This window comes from Suricata suricatta, chromosome 12 (genome assembly GCF_006229205.1).
Source record: "Suricata suricatta isolate VVHF042 chromosome 12, meerkat_22Aug2017_6uvM2_HiC, whole genome shotgun sequence".
In the NCBI taxonomy this organism is placed as follows: Eukaryota; Metazoa; Chordata; class Mammalia; order Carnivora; family Herpestidae; genus Suricata; species Suricata suricatta.
In genome coordinates this window covers 22,100,663-22,124,790 of record NC_043711.1, presented here as the reverse complement: position 1 = coordinate 22,124,790, position 24,128 = coordinate 22,100,663, and the positions used below count along the sequence as shown (strand labels likewise).

The 24,128-nt window shown below is 42.8% G+C and overlaps 1 protein-coding gene across 1 annotated transcript in view; it reads right to left on the bottom strand.

The window, feature by feature from the left end:
- CACNA2D3 (calcium voltage-gated channel auxiliary subunit alpha2delta 3) overlaps positions 1-24,128 on the bottom strand; it is an 833,443-nt gene that overhangs the window by 643,528 nt on the left and 165,787 nt on the right. Inside the window, exon 5 of the mRNA XM_029917881.1 lies at positions 10,078-10,194. Coding sequence (XP_029773741.1) covers positions 10,078-10,194 — 117 coding nt within the window. The remainder of the gene's footprint in view (positions 1-10,077; positions 10,195-24,128) is intronic.

The following is a 24,128-nucleotide window of genomic DNA, read 5'->3' as shown; positions in this document are numbered from 1 at the left end:
GACCACGTGAGGAGGGACTGGGACGAAGCCAAGGATTACAGTCTAAGCAGGTGGTAGTCTGACTTGGGGCAGTATACAGAGGACTCATTCACACAAAACACAGGGTGAATTTCTGAAAGGCCCCTCTGCCCTGCAGTTTCTCTGCAATTAAACTCTAACATTCTTCATTCCCCTTCATCATTCAGGACATCTCTGGTCAAATGGAAGAGATGTAGCCTATGATCATTTTGACTTTAAGTTTTCCTGAGTCCAAGATGAAGGTCTGTAAGTCAGTCAACAAAATGTTTAATGAACACTAAACTGAGACTCAAGACACTGTGATAGGTACCAGAGCTACAGTGGGGACAAGCAGGGACAAGGAAAAGAAACAGTACAATACAGATACCGGGAAAGGACATTAATAGGCAGTTTATAAGAAAAAAGGAAAAAGAACTGGCCAATGAATATATAGAAAGATGGTACCATCTGAAGAAATAACCACTGGTGCCCAGCAATGAGGCGTCTAGAAATGGAGTCCTTTCTCAGTGAGCAGGGCTATACCAAGCTCAACTTCTCTTGTGACCATGGACTTTCTCCTGCAGTGGGAGGGACTAAACACCCAGACACCATGGTCCTCAGGTGCTGAACCACTGGGATTCTCAGAAAACTCTTCCAAACCAGCATTCCAAATCCAGGCAGTTTGGTGGCAGTCAGTGTCCCACATCCCCGCCCCCACAAGCAAGCTGTTCTCATTGCACAGTCCAGGAAGGAAGGGGAAAGGGGTAGGGAGGGCCCTCCAAGTGTGTCCAAGTGAACTGCTGGGCCCGCACACCTCTTCAAGGGATGATGGAGGACCGGCACGGACCTCCTCTATGCTGTGACACTGATGCCCATGCTCTGAGACACTGTAATTTGCCACAAACTTTGGTGCAGGGAAAGTAGGGAGCCAGAGAAGAGCCAGCACACTAAACAGTGAGCAATTAAAAAAAAAAAAAGTAAAATGAGATACTACTTTGTGCCTCTAAGACTAACAAAGATGAAAAGTAATAGCAGTCAATGTCAGAGAGGACAGTGGAGCAGGAGAGCCTCACCCGCCTCTCGTGTGGGAACACAGGCAGGTGGATGCTGTCTGGAGGACAAGCTGGCAAGGGGTACCACACGCCTTCATTTTATTTCCAAGAATACATCTTAATAAATGCCTCAAATAAATGGACACACTTTCTCTGCAAGAAAGTTTTTCATATCATTGCTTATCACACGGAAATGCTATTTTACAACTACTGTTTCCCCAATAACATCAATTATTCACCAAAAGAGAATTTTTTGATTAGAACAAATAACAGAAATTTATATGTTCATTGACATGGGTTGATGTCCACAACATGTAAAATTACTTTTGTAAAAAAGCAGATTACAGGAAAGAATAACTCAATGCATATAAATGCATATACAAATGCACAAACAAAAAGATAAGGAAGAAATTAAGATATTTAAAAACAAAAGGTACTGAAAGATACCAAGTGCCTTTGAGTATCCTGGTGTTGTAATCTTTACTTTCCCCTTGATCATTTTCAGCACCTTCTTTTATTTTTTACAGTGAATATGTATAATCAATAAAACAAAACAAAAATAGAAATAAAGCAAATATGGGTGCGGGTGAGGTGAATTACAGAGAAAAATCCAAAACTAAGTCTTCCTTAAAGCTTTAAAAATGGAGAGATTTTAGTGAAACATTCAGGAATGTACCTAAGAACAATGAAGTTGGGAAGAGCTCTGAGCAGTGGTCTTCCGCACAAAGAAGGCCTAAGAGCCCACAGACCCAGAATGAGCAGGAGAGTCAGGAGACAGTTCACTAAGCCCACCCAACTTCCTGCCCGAGGAGGCTGATGGCACACGAAGAGATGGAGGAGACAGGAGATGAAACATCACCTACAAAATGTCCTTTCTTCTCTTAGCAGGAAGTTCATCCCCCCCAGGAGGCAGGCGAACTGCTCGCTTTCAACGCAGGTTGGAGAACAGCCTTCTGGGCCTGTGAGACTCAAGTGGATACAATCTGAAGTATGTTAGAGGAAACCCAACCCAAGAAGACTGCCTGGTTCCTTGTGGTTTTCACCTCAACCATCAACCAAGGATGGTTCACTGACCTCATCAAAACTGGTGAATCCAGTTTGTTGCTGTGTTTTTTTTTTAAGTGTTTACTTACTGATTTTTAGAGAAGGAGAGATGGCAAGTGAGCAGGGGAAGAGGCAGAGGGAGAATAAGAATGAGAATCCCAAGCAGGATCCACGCTGTCAGTGCAGAGCCTCACGTGGGGCTTGAGCCCACAAATTGTGAGATCATGACCCGAGTAGAAATCAAGAGCTGGATGCCTAACTGGCTGAGCCACTCAGGCACCCCTGTTGCTATTTTTGTTTTTTCTGGCTTGAGGTTTCTGCTGTAAATTTTCTTACACATATGTATGGGGTTTTACAACCCAGTCTGTGGAAGGAAGAAAAAAAAGGGAGGTAGGGATGGAGGAAGGAAGGGAAGGAGGAAGGAAAGAAGGAAAGAAGGAGGGAAGGAAGGAAGGAAGGGGCAAAGAAGCAAATAGGCTACAAGATACAGCAATATAACAAATGTAGTTTTTTCATTTGTGACTCAAAACACTCTATTTTTGCCTGAAATAAATTTACTTTCCTTTTAAGAAGCATGTTTTGAAACTCTGAGATCAGATGAGAAGTGAACAAGGACAGAAAAATCTTTTGGATGTGTCCAGTTTCTTCCTCTACTGGCTAAGAACTATCAGCCCTTCTAGCAATGTTAGGAATATTTGGCTCCTAAGACTTTACAACTCATTTTGGACTTAATATGTAAAGAGTCCTTATGATCTAAGAGTCTTTGTATATAGGAAGAACAAGTCTGTCTTATGAATCTGCCCTTCATTTAGAAATTTATAAACTAAGTGGTTGATTTCCTTTCCAACTTAATGGGTATCCTTTTGAAAATACTTCTCACCAACAATTTTCACAACACCTACAGATATAGATGAATCTTTAAACCAGACGAACCCACAGAGTCTCTGTAGATATTAATCCCTCATATCACATATATGTGTGGTACAAATCATACTTTCCTTAAGTGCCTCCTACTCTCCATGCCTCAACCATATATATTTACATAAAGACACATGTGTTTTATAGTCATACATATGTAGACACACAGCAGTCAAAAAACAGCTAGAGGAAGTTGCTTTAATAGTACCCTCTAGCTTTTGGGAAGATTGGCGTAAATCTCTTCTGCAGGGGGAAAAAATCCAGTTTTCTGAGAAGGTAAATGTTTATTAAATGCAAATACTGATACTCGTTACCTAGGAAAAATGTCTTGCTGCATGTGGAATTTCTCGATAAAAAGCTTTCAAGTCCCAGGTTTCTCCAGATAAACCCCTATCGGTGAACTGATGCGTGAATGCACTGAAATTGAATTACTGTACAACAGCAATTACTTCCCACAGTACAGCTATAATGGGAATCAGTTCTGCAGCGAACAGCAGGTAGCTATAGGAGGGGAGAGAAACTTAATATATAATCTAGTCTCTTTTAGCTTTTCCCAAGAAGCAAGGATGTTTATTTTTAAGCAATATATTATTTTTCAAGTGCCTGATTTATCATTTTATCAATGTAAATCAGAAACAAAGTAAAACAAGATTAAGTTTATTTACAGGTCTGAGCTTCAGAGTGCTATCAAAATGTACTAACTATCTTATCCAAGGTTGGAAAACAACAGACCCTTCACTTAGAAAGTTTGGGTACGACTTGCTTTTTGTGCCTTTTCATAGTCCCCAGGGAAGTTTGTCCTTTTAGACATTTCTAATTAATTGCTTGGGAGAGAAGATGAATTTGAACATCAAATAAAATACCTAATGTTCTACCAAACTAGATAACACCTATAATCCTCTGTGTGTGTGTGTGTGTGTGTGTGTGTGTGTGTGTGTGGCGTGTGTTTAAGCTTGTGGAGACCTGAAGTCTGTCCAGCACAGCAGTGAAAGTCACATGGGTGGATCAGCACCTGGCCCCAGAAGCAGGTACAACCCCAAAGCCAAAAGGAGATTACAATTCTAGCCAAGATCAGTGTGATGAAGGCAGTGGCTGCCCAGTGGCTGTTCCACAAGATCAACGGCAATACTCATTCTGGAGAACTCACCCTTAGAAAACCATTCTGGAGAATATTAGTACACATGTGTAAATTCTCCAAAATCCTTCTCTTTATGATTTCCTGGTGCATCTACTTTTTTCAGGTGGTGCTGCTCATCTCGATTATAGTAATATGCTCGGACCATTCCAAAATCACAGCATCATGACACCCTCTGGCTGTGTTGGAATCTGTCCTAAAAAGCACATGCCTATAATCAGAGATGCCCACAGTTACTCAGATTTACTTCCTACCGATTCCCCTCCAACTGCAGGTTTGTCTGTGCCTGCTCAGGGCTCCCTGGGGCCTCAGATGATCCTTCCTGCTGTGTAATGGTTTGTATTACTCCCAGAGGAGGCTTGGATTTTGAAGACAAAGAAAACGCTGGGGCAGCCTGTCTGTATAACAATACCACTGAACACAATTCTTTTGGCTTTCTCCTCTCAAGTCATCAGCAACTCAGGATAAAGGGGAGCTGGGTCAACAGGGCCTTGGATGAGCTCTCTCTTGTGACAGAGTTGAGCGTTTCCAGGTGTCACTTAAGCATGGCCCAACAGGGGTCCACTGCTGACAGGACTGATGTATACCACTTCCCCCACACCCAGCATGTGGAATATCTTCCTTGAAATGTTAATGAACTAAAAGCAAATTGATTCCATTTCTTGTCCATTTATAGGGACTTAAAACTTGATGAATTGCTCAGTAACATCAATTGAGGTCTTGGTAGCTTGAATATGTTCGAACAAAGAAGGTGGGAGATAATGCTTTGGGCACAATGATCTTGTACACAAGTGAGTCCAGACATTGCTGCATCAAATCCAATCTGGCTCTTAAGTTAAAATAACCTACACATCAACCCTCTGAGTGAACTTGAAAAAATTATTTAAACCACCAGTGGTATTAAAAAAAGGTGCTAGAAAATATTAGTTAAGAAATGCTACCATAATAATGGCACCATTATGTTAATGGCAATTACCGTAGCTAAGGTTATTTGTAATTTGCTAGGCTGGAAAAAAAAAAAAGTTACGTGTAGTCCATTACCAAGCAGATGACAGAGGTTATGTAATGGGCAGGCCACTCTGGGTTTCACATTTACTCCAGACATCTGACGGGGAGAAAATAGGACTTTCTGTGATAGGATAATTGCATAGTGGAGAGTAATTCAAATAGGGGACGAGTATGATAAAATCACTCTGATTCAACTAATCACTGGGAAAAGTGATGGGGGGAATGATGAAATCAAGCCAGAAGAGACAGAGAAAAGATCAACATTGTTTAACAGCCAAGACATGACAGGCGTGTGGGACGGAACTGTTAGTACCCCTTTGTTTCTGGGCACAGACTGACTGCCGCACCTACGCTCCTAGACCAGAGGGGTTAGTGCCCCTTCCTAAATTGCAAGGACCCATCTGACAAATATTTTATGGACATCAACGAAAAGTTAAACAATCTGTGTTGTCTGTGAGCCAGTTCTTTCTTGTGTATGTTCCTGGGTCCCCCAGGCTATCCACCACCTGGTCCTGGATCAGCACTGGCGGGAGGGCATTAGGACCTCTGACCTGACTTGGGTTGCTGGCGGTGCGGATGGAGGCTTGGAAACAAGACTTCTAGGTGTGGTTCACCAGAATGATGGAGCAAATTCTAAAATCCGTTCTCTTCTTGGGCCATTAGAGAAAGGGGCCACTGCTGGGGCGGACAGGAAGGGCCCTGTTGCACACTGGTTCATGCTCGTGCCCCCTGGCAAATAAGAACTCTGCCTGCAAACCCACAGGCAAATTTGCACTTGAGGTGTCTGCACTTCAAAAGTTTACCAATTACAGGGGCAAAAGGCAACCTTTCCTAGTTGAGAAGTGAGGTTTCATTATAATATGAAAACAGTCACACCTACTGCTCCTTGGCCTTCATGGAAGGCACCATCCAGGGGTCCTTTCAGTGGCCACCCGCTCTCCTCTCAAACGCCACATGGCTCATGACTGCTGTCAGCAGTGCTGCATGGCTCACAACCGGACCAGGCCCATCTCAATAGCAAAACTGCCTCCAAACCAACGCCCAACAGGACATATAAGCCCGCTTTTCTGTTTCACGTTTGGGAGCAGGGCCTGCCACATATCACACTGGACCACCTATCCTAGACTTTATGGTATCAAGTGTATTTACAAAGGTCTCCTACATCTATTTTAAAATACACAGTTCAGAGAATACCAGATGCCTTTAATCTGGGTATATTTCAATTTAAATAAAGCACCTTTTTTTTTTCTTCTCAAAGGAACCACACTAACCATATCAGTCTTTTCTTTTTTTTATGGCATGAATTTAAAGCTAAAGGTTTCAAAATTAAGTTCCCTCCTGTCATCATCCTTGAAGCTTTTTAAAGCTTCAAGACTCTCTCATTATTAAATGGCTTACCACACTGAAAGGCCCCTTCATCAGCAATAACAACAAACATTTACGAAATGCTTACCATTCGCCAGTCACTGTGTGAAACACTTGGGTCAGTTACACCCAGAGCCACTGCACCCTACCTTCCGGCTGCAAAGGAAACGCTACTGAGCCTGACCATGTGACCAGGGCTGTGACTCCACCCTGCCAAACCTATGTGCTCCTCCTCTAAGCCCATGATGAAGGAACAGTATCTCACTCCCAGGGCTGACACCAGGTTGAAACGAGGTGACATACATAAAGTGCTTCTCATGGGGCCTGGTGCATAGAGACTCAGTAAACAGGAGCACAGCTTAGCAAGTCACCGACTCCTTCTAGCATCTCCATGGAGGTGAAGGAGGAAAAGAGGTCCACTGGTTCTTTAGTTTTTCTCGGGGCGCCTGGGTGGCTCGGTCGGTTAAGCCTCCGGCTTCGGCTCAGGTCAGATCTCACGTTCGTGGGTTCGAGCCCCACGTCAGGCTCTGTGCTGACAGCTAGCTCAGAGCCTGGAGCCTGCTTTCGGTTCTGTGTCTCCTTCTCTTTCTGCCCCTCCCCCTCTCATGCTCTGTCTCTCTCTGTATCAAAATAAATAAAACATTTAAAAAAAAAAAAAGTTTAGTTTTTCTCACCAACCTCCCCCCTGCCACGGAGGCCCCCTGAGCAATGAGTCCAGGTTCTGGAGCTGGCCGGACCTCTGTGTCACCCTGCTATGCTGCACAAGCCCCCAGGAGCCAGGTACCAGGGTTTTCTTGCCTGTCAGTTGCAGAGGTAGAACTAAAGAGACGTATGTCCTCTTCTGCTCTAAAATTCTGTGATTCACCAAGAAAATCCAAATTGAAACAAAAATAGCATTTCCTGAGGCCTGGGTGGCTCAGTTGGTTAAGTGTCCGACTACGGCTCAGGCCATGATCTCACAGTTCATGAGTTCAAGCCCCACATTGGGCCATCAGGCTTTGTGCTGACAGTTGGGAGCCTGAAGCCTGCTTTAGATTCTGTGTCTCCCTCTCTCTACCGCTTCTCTGCTCATGCTCCTTCTCTCTCTCTAAAATAAACAAACATTTAAAAAATTCTCTAAAAATAGCATTTCCTTAAACTGACAACTGTTGTTACTAGTATCTAAAACAAAATAAAGCATCGTAATGTTTTTTGTGAGGATTCAGGCAAATGAGCTCTCATGTGCCACTCCTGCTGGAGGAACTGTGAATTGGCACCACGTTATCCGGACACAAATGTCACCTCATGCAGAAAGCTTTGAAGATGGGGTTAGCATCTCTGAACTATCTTCTGTGTTCAGAGATTGATCTCAAGGATATCAAAGTACCTGCAGGATGCTGAGGGCACACATGTGATGAAGAATATGGACTTGGGTCCATATGCCCATCCCTCACCCCCAATCTGACCCTGGAGAAGTGACTTAACTTCTGCCTCTCTCTGTCTTCTATTCTGTAAAAGTGGGATAGTAATAATACCTTGGAGGCTCCGTCGGTTAAGTGGCCGACTTCAGCTCAGGTCATGATCTCACAGTTTGTGGGCTCGAACCCCTCATCAGGTTCTGTGCCGACAGCTCAGAGCCTGGAGCCTGCTTCTGAGTCTGTGTCTCACTCTCTCTCTGCCCCTCCCTCACTCCTGCTTTATCACTCTCTCTCAAGATTAAATAAATATTTTTAAAAATTAAAAAGAACCTTCCTCTTGGGGCTGCTCTAAGGGCAAGTGAGCACCTGTGAAATCCTGAGAGGAACACCAAACATATAGTAGGTGCTGAGTCGTCTGATCTGTTATTAATATACTGGAAGGTTCACTGCAGCATTATTTATATCAACACTTGCAAACAACTTAAATATCCATATTTGGAGGAATAGTCAAATCTTGTATGACACATCCTTAAACTCGAATGTGATACAGCCATTTAAGAAAATCAGGCACGGTACTGATGCAAGGAAAAGCTCACACAGCACTGGTATAAACAATTGCAGAGAAGCCGGACACTGAAGCAAACAGGCACCACACCTGTCAATGTGAGAACGAAAAACACACAAGTACATGCACAGAAATGCAAATTTAAAAGACCAGAAGGAAGGAAACACAAGAACCTGACTTTCAGGAAATAAATGCCACCAAAGGGGTGTTCATATCATAAATAGAAAATAGGAATTACAGTGGGCTTTTATTTTGTTCCCCATTTGTGTTTCAGGTCCTGAGTGTGAGAGGTGAGTGGCTACCATGTCTGTAAAGAAGAAAGCACTTGCTTCAAGGTAGAGCATAAGGACACACAAGGATCCCCAAGAAGCTCCCAGGGCTGGATAATCAGGGCAATATTTCTGTAGCAAATAAAAGTAACTTTTTTTTCTTCTTGGACACTTCAGAGTTCCCACCTAAATACTGATGGCATTAATGGCCAGAGTGGGTATGAAGCTGCCATTCACTGAGCACTGCTTACGTGCCAGGGTCTGTGCTCAGTAGCTCAAAATCAGGACTTTGTTTAATCCGTGTCCAGCCTGTGTGTCTCTCTCCTATGCAGATGAGGACACTGAGGCTCCTGAGGGCAATTTTACTGAAGGTGAAAGCTCAGTAAGTGACCACGGCAGGCTCTGAACCCAAGCCAAACCCACGCTCTTACCTACTCAGCTACAGCCCTCCTCCCCACAATCCAAAGAGCACAAAAATGTTTTAGAGACAAGCACTGGAGTGGCACTGTCAAGTCTAAAGTAGGAATAATGTGTGGAAATTTTGTTGAGCCAATGAATTGTGAGAGAAGCAAAGTAGGAAGTGGTCTTTTAGAGCAAAGGGATTCTGGAGATAATTGTTGAAACCAAAAGTAAGCAAACTACAGGTTAAAGATAAAGAACTCCTCAAGCCGCTGTTCTTTCCCACACCCCTGTGCCAATGAGGCACAAATGTGGGATGTGACAACATCCACGTGTTCTACAGCAAGAACGTAAGATTCACTGCTGAGCCGGCAACAAGGAACAAAGTTGGAAGCCACCTTGGATATCCAAAATGATACATTTCCATTCATCCTGCTGACAGTACGAACCTCAGGGAGCTCTAACTGGTTGAGACAAACATTATAATTATAGTAATATTCCAGTAGAGGTACGGAAGACCTCCCACTTCATCTAGACTCCATTACTCCGTTGAGATTTCAACTCTACATGTTGGCAAGTGTGGCTTAAATTTTTTGTAGCTGCTTAGTTGAACCACAATGTGCCTTTGAATGAATTCTGGCAATTAGTGAATGTATCACACAGTCATAAGCCATCCGCTGAGGCTGTAAAATTAGTGGCACTTCCATTGAAGGCATAAAATTACCGATGAAAACTGACACCTGAACTCTATTCGGAAAGGGCAATCATGTCCCTACTAAATGCTTTTGCTGGTTAACTAAAGAAAATAAAGTGTTTACATGATAGCTGAGTCAACTTTGATCTTTGGGAGCTGGAGCCATCAATGCCAGTCCCCTGAGGGTGCCTCCGTGTCTTTGGGCAATACAGAACACATCCCAGAGGCACTTACCCGTACCGCTTCAGACTTTTTGTGAAACATCTCTTCCATGTTCTTTGCCAGCTTTTTCACCAGTTGGAGGCCATCGATTTCTTCTATGGCTACGTCTTTCTCATACTCTTTGTATTTCTGTAAGGAGGGAAAGCAACAAGAAAGGCATAAAACAGCATGCCCGTGATTCTGGAACACATCTACTTATAAGGAATAAATAGAACTGCCTCTATTGGATTTGAGGAGACTGGACTGTATTTTGAAATTATTAAATCAACTAAGGAGAAAGGTGAAAATTGGTTCTGGTTGTCTTAGAAACTTAACTAGCACCCAGGAAAGGAAAGAAACAAAACCCTAAAACAATCAAACTCTTTATCACCCACTGTCTTCACTTTTTGAAATCAACACTCTACACTTCAGACTTGACCACACTCAGTTGTCCTGGAAAACTGCCCCAGATTCGTTGGCTATCACACAGCCAAAACCACTAGAAACTGACTATTCCAAATGTGTCATGAAGTAAAAATGAAGAAATTCAACTCGTGTGCGTATTTTCCTTTGAACATCAGTTACTTAATTTTTTCATGGCCAAAGACTGGGGACTTAGGGAAAGATGTTTTCAAGGCTATGACTGCAGGAGTTAGCAAAATATAATCCTCAAGCCAAATCCAATTCATCACCTATTTTTATAAATAGAGCTTTATTGGGACAAAACCACACCCATATGTTTACATATGCAATCAAGTTTAATACAACAGAGACCAGATGACCCACAAAGACTAAAATATTTACTCTTTTTTATAGAAGAAGTTTGCCAACTTCTCAACTGGAATGGGAACTGAAAAAGGTCACATGGCAGAACATCTTATCAACATCTTATAATGAGAGAGTCCTTGCTATGGATTTTAGTATTTGAATTCCATTTACTAAATGTTCGTTGTGGACTTCCTATGTATCCTCAATGAGCTCACAGAAAGAAGAATGTATAATAAGTACAAAAACCATAAAAACAGTACTTTGTATAAGATTTCATAACGTGTTAATCTGGTCATAAAAGACTGATTTAACTCATAATTTACTCAAACTCTCAGAGACAATTATTCATTTAAAACTTATCACACACCCTAATGATCTATCTGTTTAAATCAGCAGTTCTCAAAGTGACCCAAGACCCCCTGAGGGTTCCCGGAGACCCCTTCAGGGGTCCTCAAGGCTTCCTTTTCCCCAACAGCACATCTATGTGAAGCCAGATTTTCTTCGTAGATTTTTAAAAAAATCACAACAGACTGAACAAAGAAACTGATATGAGGATCTACCTGTCTTCTCTTAAACCATTAAAAAAAATCTGCAAAAATGAAAAAAAAATGTCACTCCTCTAACTTTTTTTTGTTTGGGAAAACAGTTATTTTTCATAATAGATGTTACTTATGTTAGCATGCAATGAGTTTTTATGCTTGAATTCATTAATTTTTAAATGTCTCACTTTTAATTTCTAATATGCCAAATATCCATAGATACAACCCACATTAGCAGAAGCTCTTAGGCGTCTTTAGTATTTTGTAAGAGAACAGGGGTCCCTGGACCAAAAAGTTTGGTTTAACTAAACATTTAATTTTGTTCCCACTGGAAAGAAATATTGTTTATTAATGAATACCTCCCAAATGGGATTTGAAACAATTTCAGTGTCAGCAGGAATCCCTTACATTTACATAGCTTATAAAAGGCTAGGGAACTAAAAATATTGGGGGTCTCACATTCACCCTTATTTGTTAGGAGAACCTGAACCACTTATTATCCCCTCACCTCAAACTCCTACTTAGAAAAATCAAGGGGCTCCACATCTTATTTCAGCTTTGAAGACCTTGAGAGTCATTTCTGAAGAGGAAAACAGAGTGACCTTTTTAACAGAAGAATAATTTTTGAAATAAACGTTTTCTCACCATTTCCTCTCCTTTACTTTAAAAATGCACACTGAGAGGAGGCTGTGGGTCCTTGCCCAAAGAAAGGAGTGTGTGTGTGTGTGTGTGTGTGTGTGTGTGTGTGTGTGTGTCTCACAAAGCACTTCCCTTCCTAGCTTAGACTTTCAAGTTGGCTGAGGCAATAATACTGGGTACCTTGAAAAGAGAAGAGTAGTTTGAGGACAGAGGGAATGACCCTATGGGAATGAACATAAAATTCTTCTGATTCCTCAGACTAAAATGAAGTCCCTGGAGTCTAGGGGCATCTGGCTAGTTGACAGAGCAGAGGAAGGGCCTCCCCTTCCCCCCAAGTGGGCATTGGGAACTCTAGGCCCAAGGGCCTGGTATTTCTGAGAATGAAGGTGAGCCTAAGGAAATATACAAAATGCTATTCTAGCCTGCCTGAGTCTGGACTAAGACAGACATCTGCTACATTATTCGTAAGATGCTCTGAGCTGCTCCGCACTGTCCTATAATGGACCATGCATTGCAAGTAACACACTTCTCCTTGCCCCCTGAAAACATCCATAAACATCTTACATGTTTGTCTTGAGAGTCCCTTTCTTGCATGTCACCTGGAAAACAATTCCTCCTTCTAGCTTTCCCCTCCTCCTCGACAAGGCTGTACTCGTTATCCAAGATGAGGTGGCTGTACCCTTCCTTTGAGCTCCAGAGCGCTCTGTGCTCACCTCTCCTGGAACTATATAGCTCATGTGGCCTACGGGGCAAGGACAGGCCCTTGTGATCACCCACAGCAGACACTCACAGCACTTCTTCAAATGAAACTTGCTGTGAAACAATTTCAATGTGACATTTTTTTTTTTACAAGGAAAATGCAAGTAAGGGGGCAGCTGCATTGTTCTACGGTCCCATAAAGGTGACCTCTCTACCCCTTATGAGTTTAACTGGATTGTCCTAAGATGTGGGGCTCCAGCCAGCCTAACTCTGGCTCAAGCTAACAGCGTCCTCTGGTGTATGAATAAAACTTCAATGACAATCACTGGAAACGTTCCCTAAGTTCAAATGCAAGCCAATGCTTTGGGAGCCAAAAATCCTGGGGGTTCTCTGCTGCCTGCCAGATGTGTTCCAAAAGCCAACAGCTGAGGCCAGCCTATACCCAAGGCTGACTCACTACCAAAAGGACAAAGTTCAAGAAGCAAGTAAAATAAAACAAAATTGCCAATCTATTATTTACAGAGTCAGTGAAATAAATCTCTGTCTTATGTAATTCTGTAACCTAAGGTGATCTAGAGGCTTAAGCTAAAGAAATATAACACGGATGTCACAATAAGCCTTTACCTGAATTTTTTTTATATGGGGCCCCACTATTCCAGCCATATCTGTTCTTTGCATGTGTTTTTATCCCAAGAGACCTGTAGAAGGGAAGGGATTTATTTAACTCCACCATCCCTCAAGTTTTCACTGAGATTTTCTTGCACCCTCTCTTCCTCTGAGTCTGCTTAGTGAAAAGGAGCCTGTGACATTATGGATGCCTGTCAGTCTCCCAGGGCCACTTGTGCCTGGTGACCTAGCTAACCAATCTCAACACAAAACTCTCTGCTGAGCTAAGGACTCCAAATCTGGGACAAATGCAACCATTCAGTGGTTCCCTTCCTCTGCCAGCCCAAGTCCTCTCCCTTCAAGGCATGTGATGATGGGTCCCCCTTGCCAAAGAGCCAAGCCTGTACTACTTTCTCCCTGCCCTGGGGAAGTTATCCCATAAGCAAGAAAACACGCTACTTTCCAAGATGTGTTAATGCCTGTTGGAACTGGGTCAAACAACATAATGCCTTACTCTTACCAGGAAATGTTACGCTTTGCTGGAATCAAAGGATTTTGAAGAACAGAGAGAGTAATACAGTGACAGCCAATAACCAGTTGTAAGGACTTAGTAGCATGGGATGGTCATATATATCAGAACCTTGGAAAATGTGCCTACTTGACCTTCAGCAACCAGGAAGAGGGATCTATAACAGTGCAAGAGAATTCCACAGAGCCATCCCAAATTGTGTAAAACCATGTAGGAAGCATGTACCCAGTATATTACAATACGTTACAGACAATACTCAGTACCTTTTCGTTTGAAGTTACTGATCTCTTATATACACCCAAACACAAGAGCACGCTCCTACAAGAATACAGATATATGCCGCACATTCAAAGCTGGCTATATGATTACCAAGGATTTTTTTTTCTTTTCTTGCTTACCTGTCTTTTCTAATTTTTTACAATGAACATACTACTTTGGAAATTAGAAAATATAAAAGTTGTAGTTATGTGCGAATAGCATATGGGCACCTAATAAACAGATTTCTTCAGGGGAATGTGGTCCCAATTAGAATCTGTGTAATTAAGCAGCATGTCTTCATTAGCAGAGCCTAAGGAAGTCAGTAAAATGAGTCCTCCGCGTATCACAGGCTCAGCACGGTGCCGGAAGCTCTTCGCATATTAATTTGTCTAATCCTCACAGCCACCCTGAGAGGTAGGTATTATTCCCAAATTGCAGATGGGGAACTGAGGCACAGAGAGGTTTAGTCAGGAGTTGGAAGTCAAATGGTTAGAGTGAATTTTAAACCTATTAAGGTCTGACTTCTAATCGCTTGGTCTTTTGAACTTGGGGATAGGGGGAAAGGACTGAACATCTAAATATTTGCAAACTTGTTTCAGAGGGCCCATTTTACTGCTGCGCTAACCCCTGTCTCATTGTTCTTGTCGCCAGTAGTGGCTTGGACTCACCAAGAGAGTCAAATACCAAAAATCGAAGACTTCCTCTCCAACCAGGGTCCCCAGGGAGGAACAGCTGTTCCCAGGCTGCCCCAAGGAGGCAAAAGCCACCCAGCCAGGGCACAATGCAAAACACAGCAGTGGCCTCTGTACCTCCAAGGGCCCCTGAGGGGGTGAGCTTGGGGCCGGGCCTCAAAGGAGCAGACACAGCTCTTGACGATGAAAATATCCAGAGAGAGAGGAGCACGCCCACTCTGAAATGAGCCCTGGAGCCTTAATTATACATTACTCCTTTGCTGTGTTTGGGCTACAAAATGTCTTTTGTTCTCCAAGGTACCAAGAAAGACCGGACGCAAATCACCCCCAAACTTCTTTTCCTCCAGGGTCTGCCTCCCCACACAGCTATGTAGGCAATGGCACTTTATTTCCTATAGCTTCAAGGACTCCACTAGCAATTACGTCTGTTTCATATGAAAGAAGCACCCTTCAGCTGGGAAAAGAAGTCAGGAAAGTGTCAGCAGGTGCCTGTAAACACACAAAGGAAGGCAGAAGAAAAGACAGGACACAGAAGAGATACCATGCCACCTAATTAAAAACTCAGGCCAGTCTGGATTTGATTCTTATTTCTAGCACACTTCATTTGTTCTGCAAAATTCTATTCTGTGTCTCTGGTATGCCAGGCAGGGTACTAGACACCAAGCACAATGATGAGTAGAGCCAACTTGAAGAAAGCTGGCAGCCTATTGGTCAGGAGTGTTCTGATGGGTAAATAGGCTAAGAAGATACAACATCATGGTAAGTACCATGATGGGGAGGGCAAGGTGGCGACTCCCTTCTTGCTTGACCCTTAATAGATGGCAAGGCTGGGAAGGTGGAAGAAAAACAGGTAATGAACATGCCAGGAAGAGGGAGTAGCAGGGACAGAGGTCCAGGGACAAGAGGGTCCCTGGAGCTCAAGAACTACCCGCTCCCTACCCCCCATTTCCATTTCACTTGTGCATGGGTGGACAAAGTGAGGACTCTGCTGAGAGACGAGGCCAAAGAAGTAACCAGGGCCAGGTTATTAAAGGCGTGTGCTAGGATTAAGAGCTTGGACCTTATTCTGATTTGGGAAGGTAGGCAGGGTATGGAGACAGGTTAGAGCCCAAGCCCTGGAAGGATTCAAGGGTGGGAGGGACTCAGCAATTGGATGTGTGCTTCTGAATAACTTTAGGGTGCAGAGAGGGTAGGAGGGAGGTAAAACAGTATGGAGAAAAAGAGCTGAGGGGCATGAGGGGTTGGGATATGGAGCTGGCGCTGCAGAGAGGCCACAAGAATCTGAGGAATGGGAAGATATGCTCCCTGGAAGACATCAAGAGGGCTGACTGCTGTCTGGGCTGGCTGGCCTCAGTTCTTTCAGGAAGTCGCTGAACCTCCTGGGCCTCAGTCTCCTTAGTCAGAGAGCCAGGATCCTGATGCCCTTCTTCTAGGGCCACTGGGGGCAGGGAAGGGGGCCACCGGCAGGATGTCTGTGAAAGCCTCCAGCGCAGTGACTGCACATAATACCCACGTCAAACCCTAGTGCTCCCCCGCTTTTCCCTCTTGGCATTTCTGCTTTGGAAGATTCTAGTGTGTGTTTTATTGTCACATGAATGCTATCCGGAACTGAAGCTCTTAAAGTAAGAGACGAATTCCGATTAGTTGATATCGTGACTCTTCGCTGGGCCACCTCCAGCCTCTGGGTCTCCTCCTGGTTTGAGGCAGGAGCCGAAGGCACCTGAACAACACAGCCTGTAGCTTTAGCCAAGTCTAGGGTGGAGGCAGAACACAGGCCTTCCCAAGAACACCTCTCTGCACTCATGACAGAGAAGGAAGGCAAACCTGAGACTTTTTATTCCCTCTGTCACAAGAGAACATCTGAAGCTTCCATTCCTTCTGTTAGCAGAATCAGCATTTGGCAAAAAATCTTGTGATGAGCCAAGGACATTCATCATTTGAGAAGGGAGATACAGAAATGCATTATTTCTGCAGCATCTATTTTGCCAGATCATTTCACACAAACACCAGGAAGAGAAAAGCACTACTTCACTGTCAGAGCACTTAATGTTGTTCATACATTTGGGTCATTTTTTTTCCCTACATGACAAGTGCATATCTAGAAGTGAGTCACCTAGAACAGCCCCCTAAGAGGGGCTCCAGTCAGAGGAGACTTCCGGCCAGTCATGTTAATTGGGATAAAAGCAAAACACGGAAGAGGGGCTCTGAGTACCTCTGCACCAACACCAGCAACAAAATGACTTGTGCAAAAGACGGATGTAAGGGATTGCCCGGGGCCAAAGAGCTGGTGTATCCGAACATGGTCTCTTGGCCAAATTCTCTCACCAAAAAATGAGATTCCATCTCTAGTTCAGCATAATTCAATCACTGGCTGAAGATGGACAGAAGTTCCGGGGGGGAGGAGATGGCAAAGAGCCTGCCCATCCCCAAGCGAGAATCTGGGGAGCTGGCTCAAAGTTCATGACTTGAGACAAATTCCGAGAAACTGGCCTGCTTCTTCAGCTCTCCCTTAGCCTCCAGCACTTCCCTTGAAATCCCCTGACCCAGATCCCCACGTAAATCCTATTACTGGGCAAGCACCCTGGAGTGAGGCGACGCCCAGAACCCTTAAAGGTGACTTATTAACACAAGAGCAGAAGATACTTCGTGTTCCTACCATAAGGTTCAATTTTTGATCTTACTCTCATTCCTTCAAGCTCTGAAACAGCCACGGTACAGGAGCTAAACTGATAAAACAAATCATTTAAATAAGGATCACACCAACACAAAAAAAGAACCTCAAGTGAACTCACTGCTATTTTCATTCATTCAACAAATATTTAGAAATAGCCTACCATGTGCCAGGCGGGTGGAGAGAGTGGGGGGCTATTGACAAAATGCATGTGTTGCCTTGGGGTATAAGGAAGCCAATTTTTGGTTCATTTTACTAAAAATAAGTAATAAACAAGTTGGAATAGAGATGCATAGATCATTTCAATCTAGACTGGAGCCCTGATATCCCACCTAGTCATTCTGTGTAGGTGTCCCTCTGAGGTCACACTGCAGTGCAGATATATCATGTCTGCTGTATGTGGGAGGCTATAGTGTGTCTTCTACTGAGCCTGCAACAGTCTATAAAGCACAGAAATATATTTCTCCTTGAGGAGGGAGGGGTGAGTAGGTAGTACTCTACTCTCCTTGAGTAGGTGGTGCCAGGAATTCTGGGCAAACCACAAGTCCTATAAACAATGAAAGGTTGGCCAGGAATGGGAAGGACATCACAGTCACCAGGGAGGAAAAAGGTCCCAGGAAAGGATATAAAACAATGAATTTGCCAAAGGTCACAGGCAAGGGATGACTGTGCAGAATGTATAATTCCTTGCCTCCTGAGAAATGAAGTCTATGAAGTATGCTATTAATGTACTGAGACAGTCATGAGCCACCACAAGATGGCTGATAAACAGAGGCAGGACATCTGTGACCCAGGTATGATGGATAGTGGGAACAGTGGCAGGTTGGGGAGGAGGGGAAGGAAGGAAAGGGAAAGTCTCTTTTGACTATATGCAAACTCATCAGATATCCCTCCAATGGGGAGAAAGTGATACAGCTCCCACTCTGTCTCCTCCATCTTATTCCTAACAAAGATGGCTTACCACAAAGGGATGGGTGAGAAAGAATCCACATGGGTTTTGCTGGAACACGCTTGATTTTGGAACCTGGTCTCAGCATCCTGCTTGGCTTAGAATCGCTCGCTGGGGTTCTAAGACACAGTAAGATCAATGACATGCATCTCACTTGCTAGAGAGCTTGACATGGGGCTAAGCCCGGGGGGTTCGCAGCCAGGTGCACGAAGTTCTAGTGCTAACACTACCATCCACTAGCTATGTGACAAGCTGCTCAGCCTCCATCAGCCAGCCTCCTTTCCTTCATCAGTAAAAGGGATGATAACGAGACCTCATAGTGTGCTTTGGATAATCAAGTGGGGTCAAGTGTGTAAAGCACCCAACAGAATGCTGGCCACAGAGTAATGCACTCAAAAAATGGTGATGGTGTTGGCAGAGGTGGGAATAAATTCCAACATTTGCTCTATAACTTCTGAAAATGATCTTTCTCTTACCTCAGAACCAACATTCACAGTCTAACTGATGAGCTAGCTTGAATGGTGCTCTGGGCAGTGGCATTTTTCAAATACCTTCCCAAGGCACCAAGGGTCTTCAACAGTAACTCTTTGGGGAATGGCTCCCTGCTGGCAGGAATCAGAAGCCTGAAGTCTCTATTTGCATCGTGGAAATGACAGTTTTAGATATGTTACTAAAGGTGTTGCAATAAAAACTAATCATCTACAATTTTTGGATTCTCTCCTTATAGGCAGTGTCATTTTCTTATTATGACATAAATGTACTTACTATTCCTCTCGACTCAATTACTGCATACAGGAAGTGTCACTTGAAAATACAATACTCCAAAGCAATTATGCTTCCAAGTAAATATATCTCCAAATCCTTTAAGCTGATATTAGGAACGCTTCTTCTTAACCATAACAACGAACCCACCTGAATTCATGGAACTCCAGGTCACAAAAGAATTATTTTTCTATTTGAAAGCAGAAAGAGCCATTTTGTACAAATAACTCTGTTTTGCACAGGTATTCCAATCAAGTGTCTCCAAGGTCCAAAAACTACCCACAATAAATGCAGTGCTCTTCCAGATCTAGTTAAGGGAGGAAAATGCTCACAGAATGCAGTTTTTCCACTGTCAAAGCCATCCAAACAAGAGACAATTTGCATGAGAAGAGACCCTGTTTAGGAACTGACAGAAGGAGAGGAAGACAGGGCACTAAATTACCACCCAGAGAACAAAACAGAGAGCAGGCCGGGGGCAGCTGGCCTCCAACCTCTGCAGGGCTGCAGAAAACGGAGACCACTTGTGGGATGGGATGATCACCTGCACAAAGTTCTTGCTCTCTGGGGAGAAAAACATGGCTATGGACCAGCACTGACAGCAGCAGAGTTTTCTCTCTATAAGTTTTTTTTTCTTTTACAGTTTATTGTCAAGTCGGTTTCCATATAACACCCAGTGCTCATCCCAACAAGTGCCCTCCTCCATGCACATCACCTCCCTTCCCCTTTCACCCTCCCCCATCAGCCCTGAGTTTGTTTTCAGTATTCAAGAGTCTCTCATGGTTTGCCTCAATCCCTCTCCCCAACTATTTTCCCCCTTCTCCTCCCCTATTGTCCTCTGTTAAGTTTCTCCTGTTACACTTATGAGTGCAAACATATGGTATCTGTCCTTCTCTGCCTGACTTTTTCACTTAGCATGACACCCTCGAGTTTCATCCATGTTGCTACAAATGGCCAGATTTCATTCTTTCTCACTGCCATTCCGTTGTATATATAAATCACATCTACTTGATCCATTCATCAGTCGATGGACATTTAGGCTCTTTCCATGATTTGGCTATTGTTGACAGTGCTGCTATGAACATTGGGGTACATGTGCCCCTATGCATCAGCACTTCTGTATCCCTTGCGTAAATCCGTAACAGTGCTATTGCTGGGTCATAGGGGAGTTCTATTGTTTGAGGAACCTCCACACTGTTTTCCAGAGCAGCTATACCAGTTTACATTCCCACCAACAGTGTAGAAGGGTGCCTGTTTCTCCACATCCTTGCCAGCATCTATAGTCTCCTGATTTCTTCATTTTAGCCACTCTGACCAGCATGAGGTGGCATCTCAGTGTGATTTTGATTTGTATTTCCTTGATGATGAGTGACGCTGAGTATCGTTTCATGTGCCTGTTGGCCATCTGGATGTCCTCCCTGGAGAAGTGTTTATTCATGTCTTCTGCCCATTTCTTCACCAGATTATTTGTTTTTTGGGTGTGGAGTTTGGGGAGCTCCTTATAGATTTTGAATATAAGTCCTTTATCCAATATGTCATTAGCAACTATCTTTTCCCATTCCAACGGTTGCCTATTAGTTTTATTGATTGTTTCCTTTGCAGTGCAGAAGATTTTATCTTGATGAAGTCCCAAGAATTCATTTTTGCTCTTGATTCCATTGCCTTTGGGGATGTGTTGAGTAAGAAATTGCTGTGGTTGAGGTCAAGGAGGTTGTTTCCTGCTTTTCCTCTAGGGTTTTGATGGTTTCTTGTCTCACATTCTGGTCTTTCATCCATTTTGAGTTTATTTCTGTGTGTGGTGTAAGAAAGTGGTCTAGTTTCATTCTTTTGTATGTTGCTGTCCAGTTCTCCCAGCACCATCTGTTAAAGAGGCTGTCTTTTTTCCACTGGATACTCTTCCTGCTTTGTCAAAGATTAATTGCCCATATATTTGTGGTCCAATTCTGGGTTCTCTACTCTATTCCCTTGGTCTATGCATCTGCTTTTGAGCCAATACCATACTGTCTTGATGATGACAGCTTTGTAGTAGAGGCTGAAGTCTGGGATTGTGATGCCTCCTGTTTTGGTTTTCTTCTTCAATATTGCTTTGGCTATTCAGGGTCTTTTGTGATTCTATACAAATTTTAGGATAGTTTGTTCTAGCTTTGAGAAAAATGCTGGTGGAATTTTGATTGGGACTGCATTGAATGTGTAGATTGCTTTGGGTAATAATGACATTTTAACAATGTTTATTCTTTCATATGTTCCAGAATGTTTTCCATTTCTTCGTGTCTTCTTCAATTTCCTTCATAAGTTTTCTATAGTTTTCATCATAGAGATCTTTTACATCTTTGGTTAGGTTTATTCCTAGGTATTTTATGGTTTTGTCCTAAGAGAAAAGTAAACTTCAATCCAGGCCTATTTCAAGAAACTAGAAAAAGCGCAAATATAAACTCTAACCATGCACCTAAAGGAACTAGACACAGAGCAGCAAGAGCACCCCAAACCTAGCAGAAGAAGAGAAACAATAAAGATCAGGGCAGAAATAAACAATACAGAATCAAAAAAAAAAAAAAAAACAGTTGAACAGATCAATGAAACCAAGAGTTGGTTTTTTGAAAAAGATAAAGAGAATTGATAAACCTCTAGCCAGGCTTCTCAAAAAGAAAGGAGAGAGCACCCAAAAAGACAAAATCACAAATGAAAATGGATCTATTAAAACCAATCCCTCAGAAATACAAGCAATTATCAGGGAATACCATAAAAAATTAGATGCCAACAAACTGGACAACCTAGAAGAAATAGACAAACTCCTAAACACACACGCACTACCAAAATTCAAATGAGAAGAGATAGAAAATCTAAACAGACCCATAACCAGTGAAGAAATTGAATCAGTTATCAAAAATCTCCCAATGAGTAAGAGCCCTGGGCCAGATGGCTTCCCTGGGGAATTCTACCAGACATTTAAAGCAGAGTTAATATCCACTCTTCTCAAGCTATTCCAAAAAAATAGAAATAGAAGGAAAACTTCCAGACTCATTCTACAAAGCCAAACCGGACAGAGACCCAGCAAAAAAAGAGAACTACAGGCCAATATCCTTGATGAATACAAATGCAAAAATACTCAACAAGATACTAGCAAATTGAATAACAAAATATAAAGAGAATTATCCACCAAGATCAAGTGGGATTCATTCCTGGGTTACAGGGCTGATTCAATATTCACAAATCAATCAATGTGATACATCACATTAACAAAAGAAAAGATAAAAACCATAGGATCCTATTGATAGATGCAGAAAAAGCATTTGACAAAATACAGCATCCTTTCTTAATAAAAGCCCTTGAGAAAGTTGGGATAAGAGGAACTCACTTAAACATCATAAAAGCCATTTATGAAAAGCCCACAACTAATATCGTCCTCAATGGGGAAAAACTGAGAGCTTTCCCCCTGAGATTAGGAACACGACAGGGGTGTCCACTCTCACCACTGTTGTTTAACATAGTGCTGGAAGTCCTAGCATCAGCAATCAGACAACAAAAGGAAATAAAAGACATCAGAATTGGCAAAGATGAAGTCAAACTTTCACTTTTCACAGATGATATGATAATCTACGTGGAAAATCTGACAGATTCCACCAGAAGCCTACTAGAACTAATCCATGAATTCCGCAAAGTCGCAGGGTACAAAAGCAATGCACAGAAATTGGTTGTATTTTTATACACCAATAATAAAACAACAGAATGAGAAGTCAAGAAACTAACCCCATTCACAATTGCACAAAAAAATCTCTCTATATGTTATGGAGAACTTCCAACTAGGGGACGGAGGTTGTGATCTGGCCTAAATTCCTTCTCAAGGTGCCTTCTGGCACTCACCTCAAAGGAGCACTGCCACAGGAATTACTGAGGCCCCCCCTGGCCCTAGTGTCCCTGGAGAACTTGTTCCCAGCTAGCTGTGTGGAGCACCCTCCATTAAATCACAGAGTTCTGGGGACACTGCTCCTTGGAACAGCTGGCTCTGCGGTGGGTGGTCTCTGACAGATTTCTTGTACTTTCAGACTGTCAGGTCCTGAATTAAAAGATGGATATCTCTCCTCTCCCTGTTTTACTGTCTATGCTCTTTTTTTTTTTTTTTAACCTTGATAAGTCTCATAAGCTTTTACTGTTCAACACAGTCAACTGGACAAATGCCACTGATAAATTTTAGCTCTGTGGTGAAAGTGAATGCTGCATTAGATTCTGTTTTATATGAGGGAAATTAAGTCAGAGACAAGCTACTAAACCAGCTATTGATAGGACTGCCCTTGCCCTAGCAATGGTGGCATAACATACAGCTTTAAAACTGGGAAATTCATCTGTCTACTGAACAAAATCTAATGGTGTCAATGCTTATTTTTAAAAAAAAATCCGATTCCTGGGTATTTTCTGGATTACTGTGTGAGGATCTGAGGCTCTGAAATGCAAACACTAGGCTATACCTGCATCCTCACAGCACTAAATGCCAAAGTAACAACTACATGTGTGTTAGAGAGGAGAAATCTCATTGTGCATTCATGAGTGTGTTTTATGTACACCAACAAATTTAAATACCGCCAAGCCACAAATAATACATTACTTTACAAAGCCAGACTACTTGAGATCGAGTATTTTCTCCAGCCTACTCTTTACAAACACAGTTTTCTGATGTTCCAATTGAAAAGAATTCATCCTTCCTGCTCCCCATGGATCAGAGGGAATAGCACCAACAATGACAACAATAGTTTATTTTTAATATTAACAACCAGCATTTGTTGAGCACTTCACTTTCAGTCAGGTTGGTATTGTTTCCTCCCATTTTACAGAGACATTAGCCATGTTACCAAGGTTATACTGTCAGTAAGTGGTTGAATGAATTTGGGGGACAGCAGTTACTATAATAAAAATAACCCAAAATCTCAGGGGCTTAAACACAATAGACATTTATTTCTTATTAGTGTAACCACCCATTCCT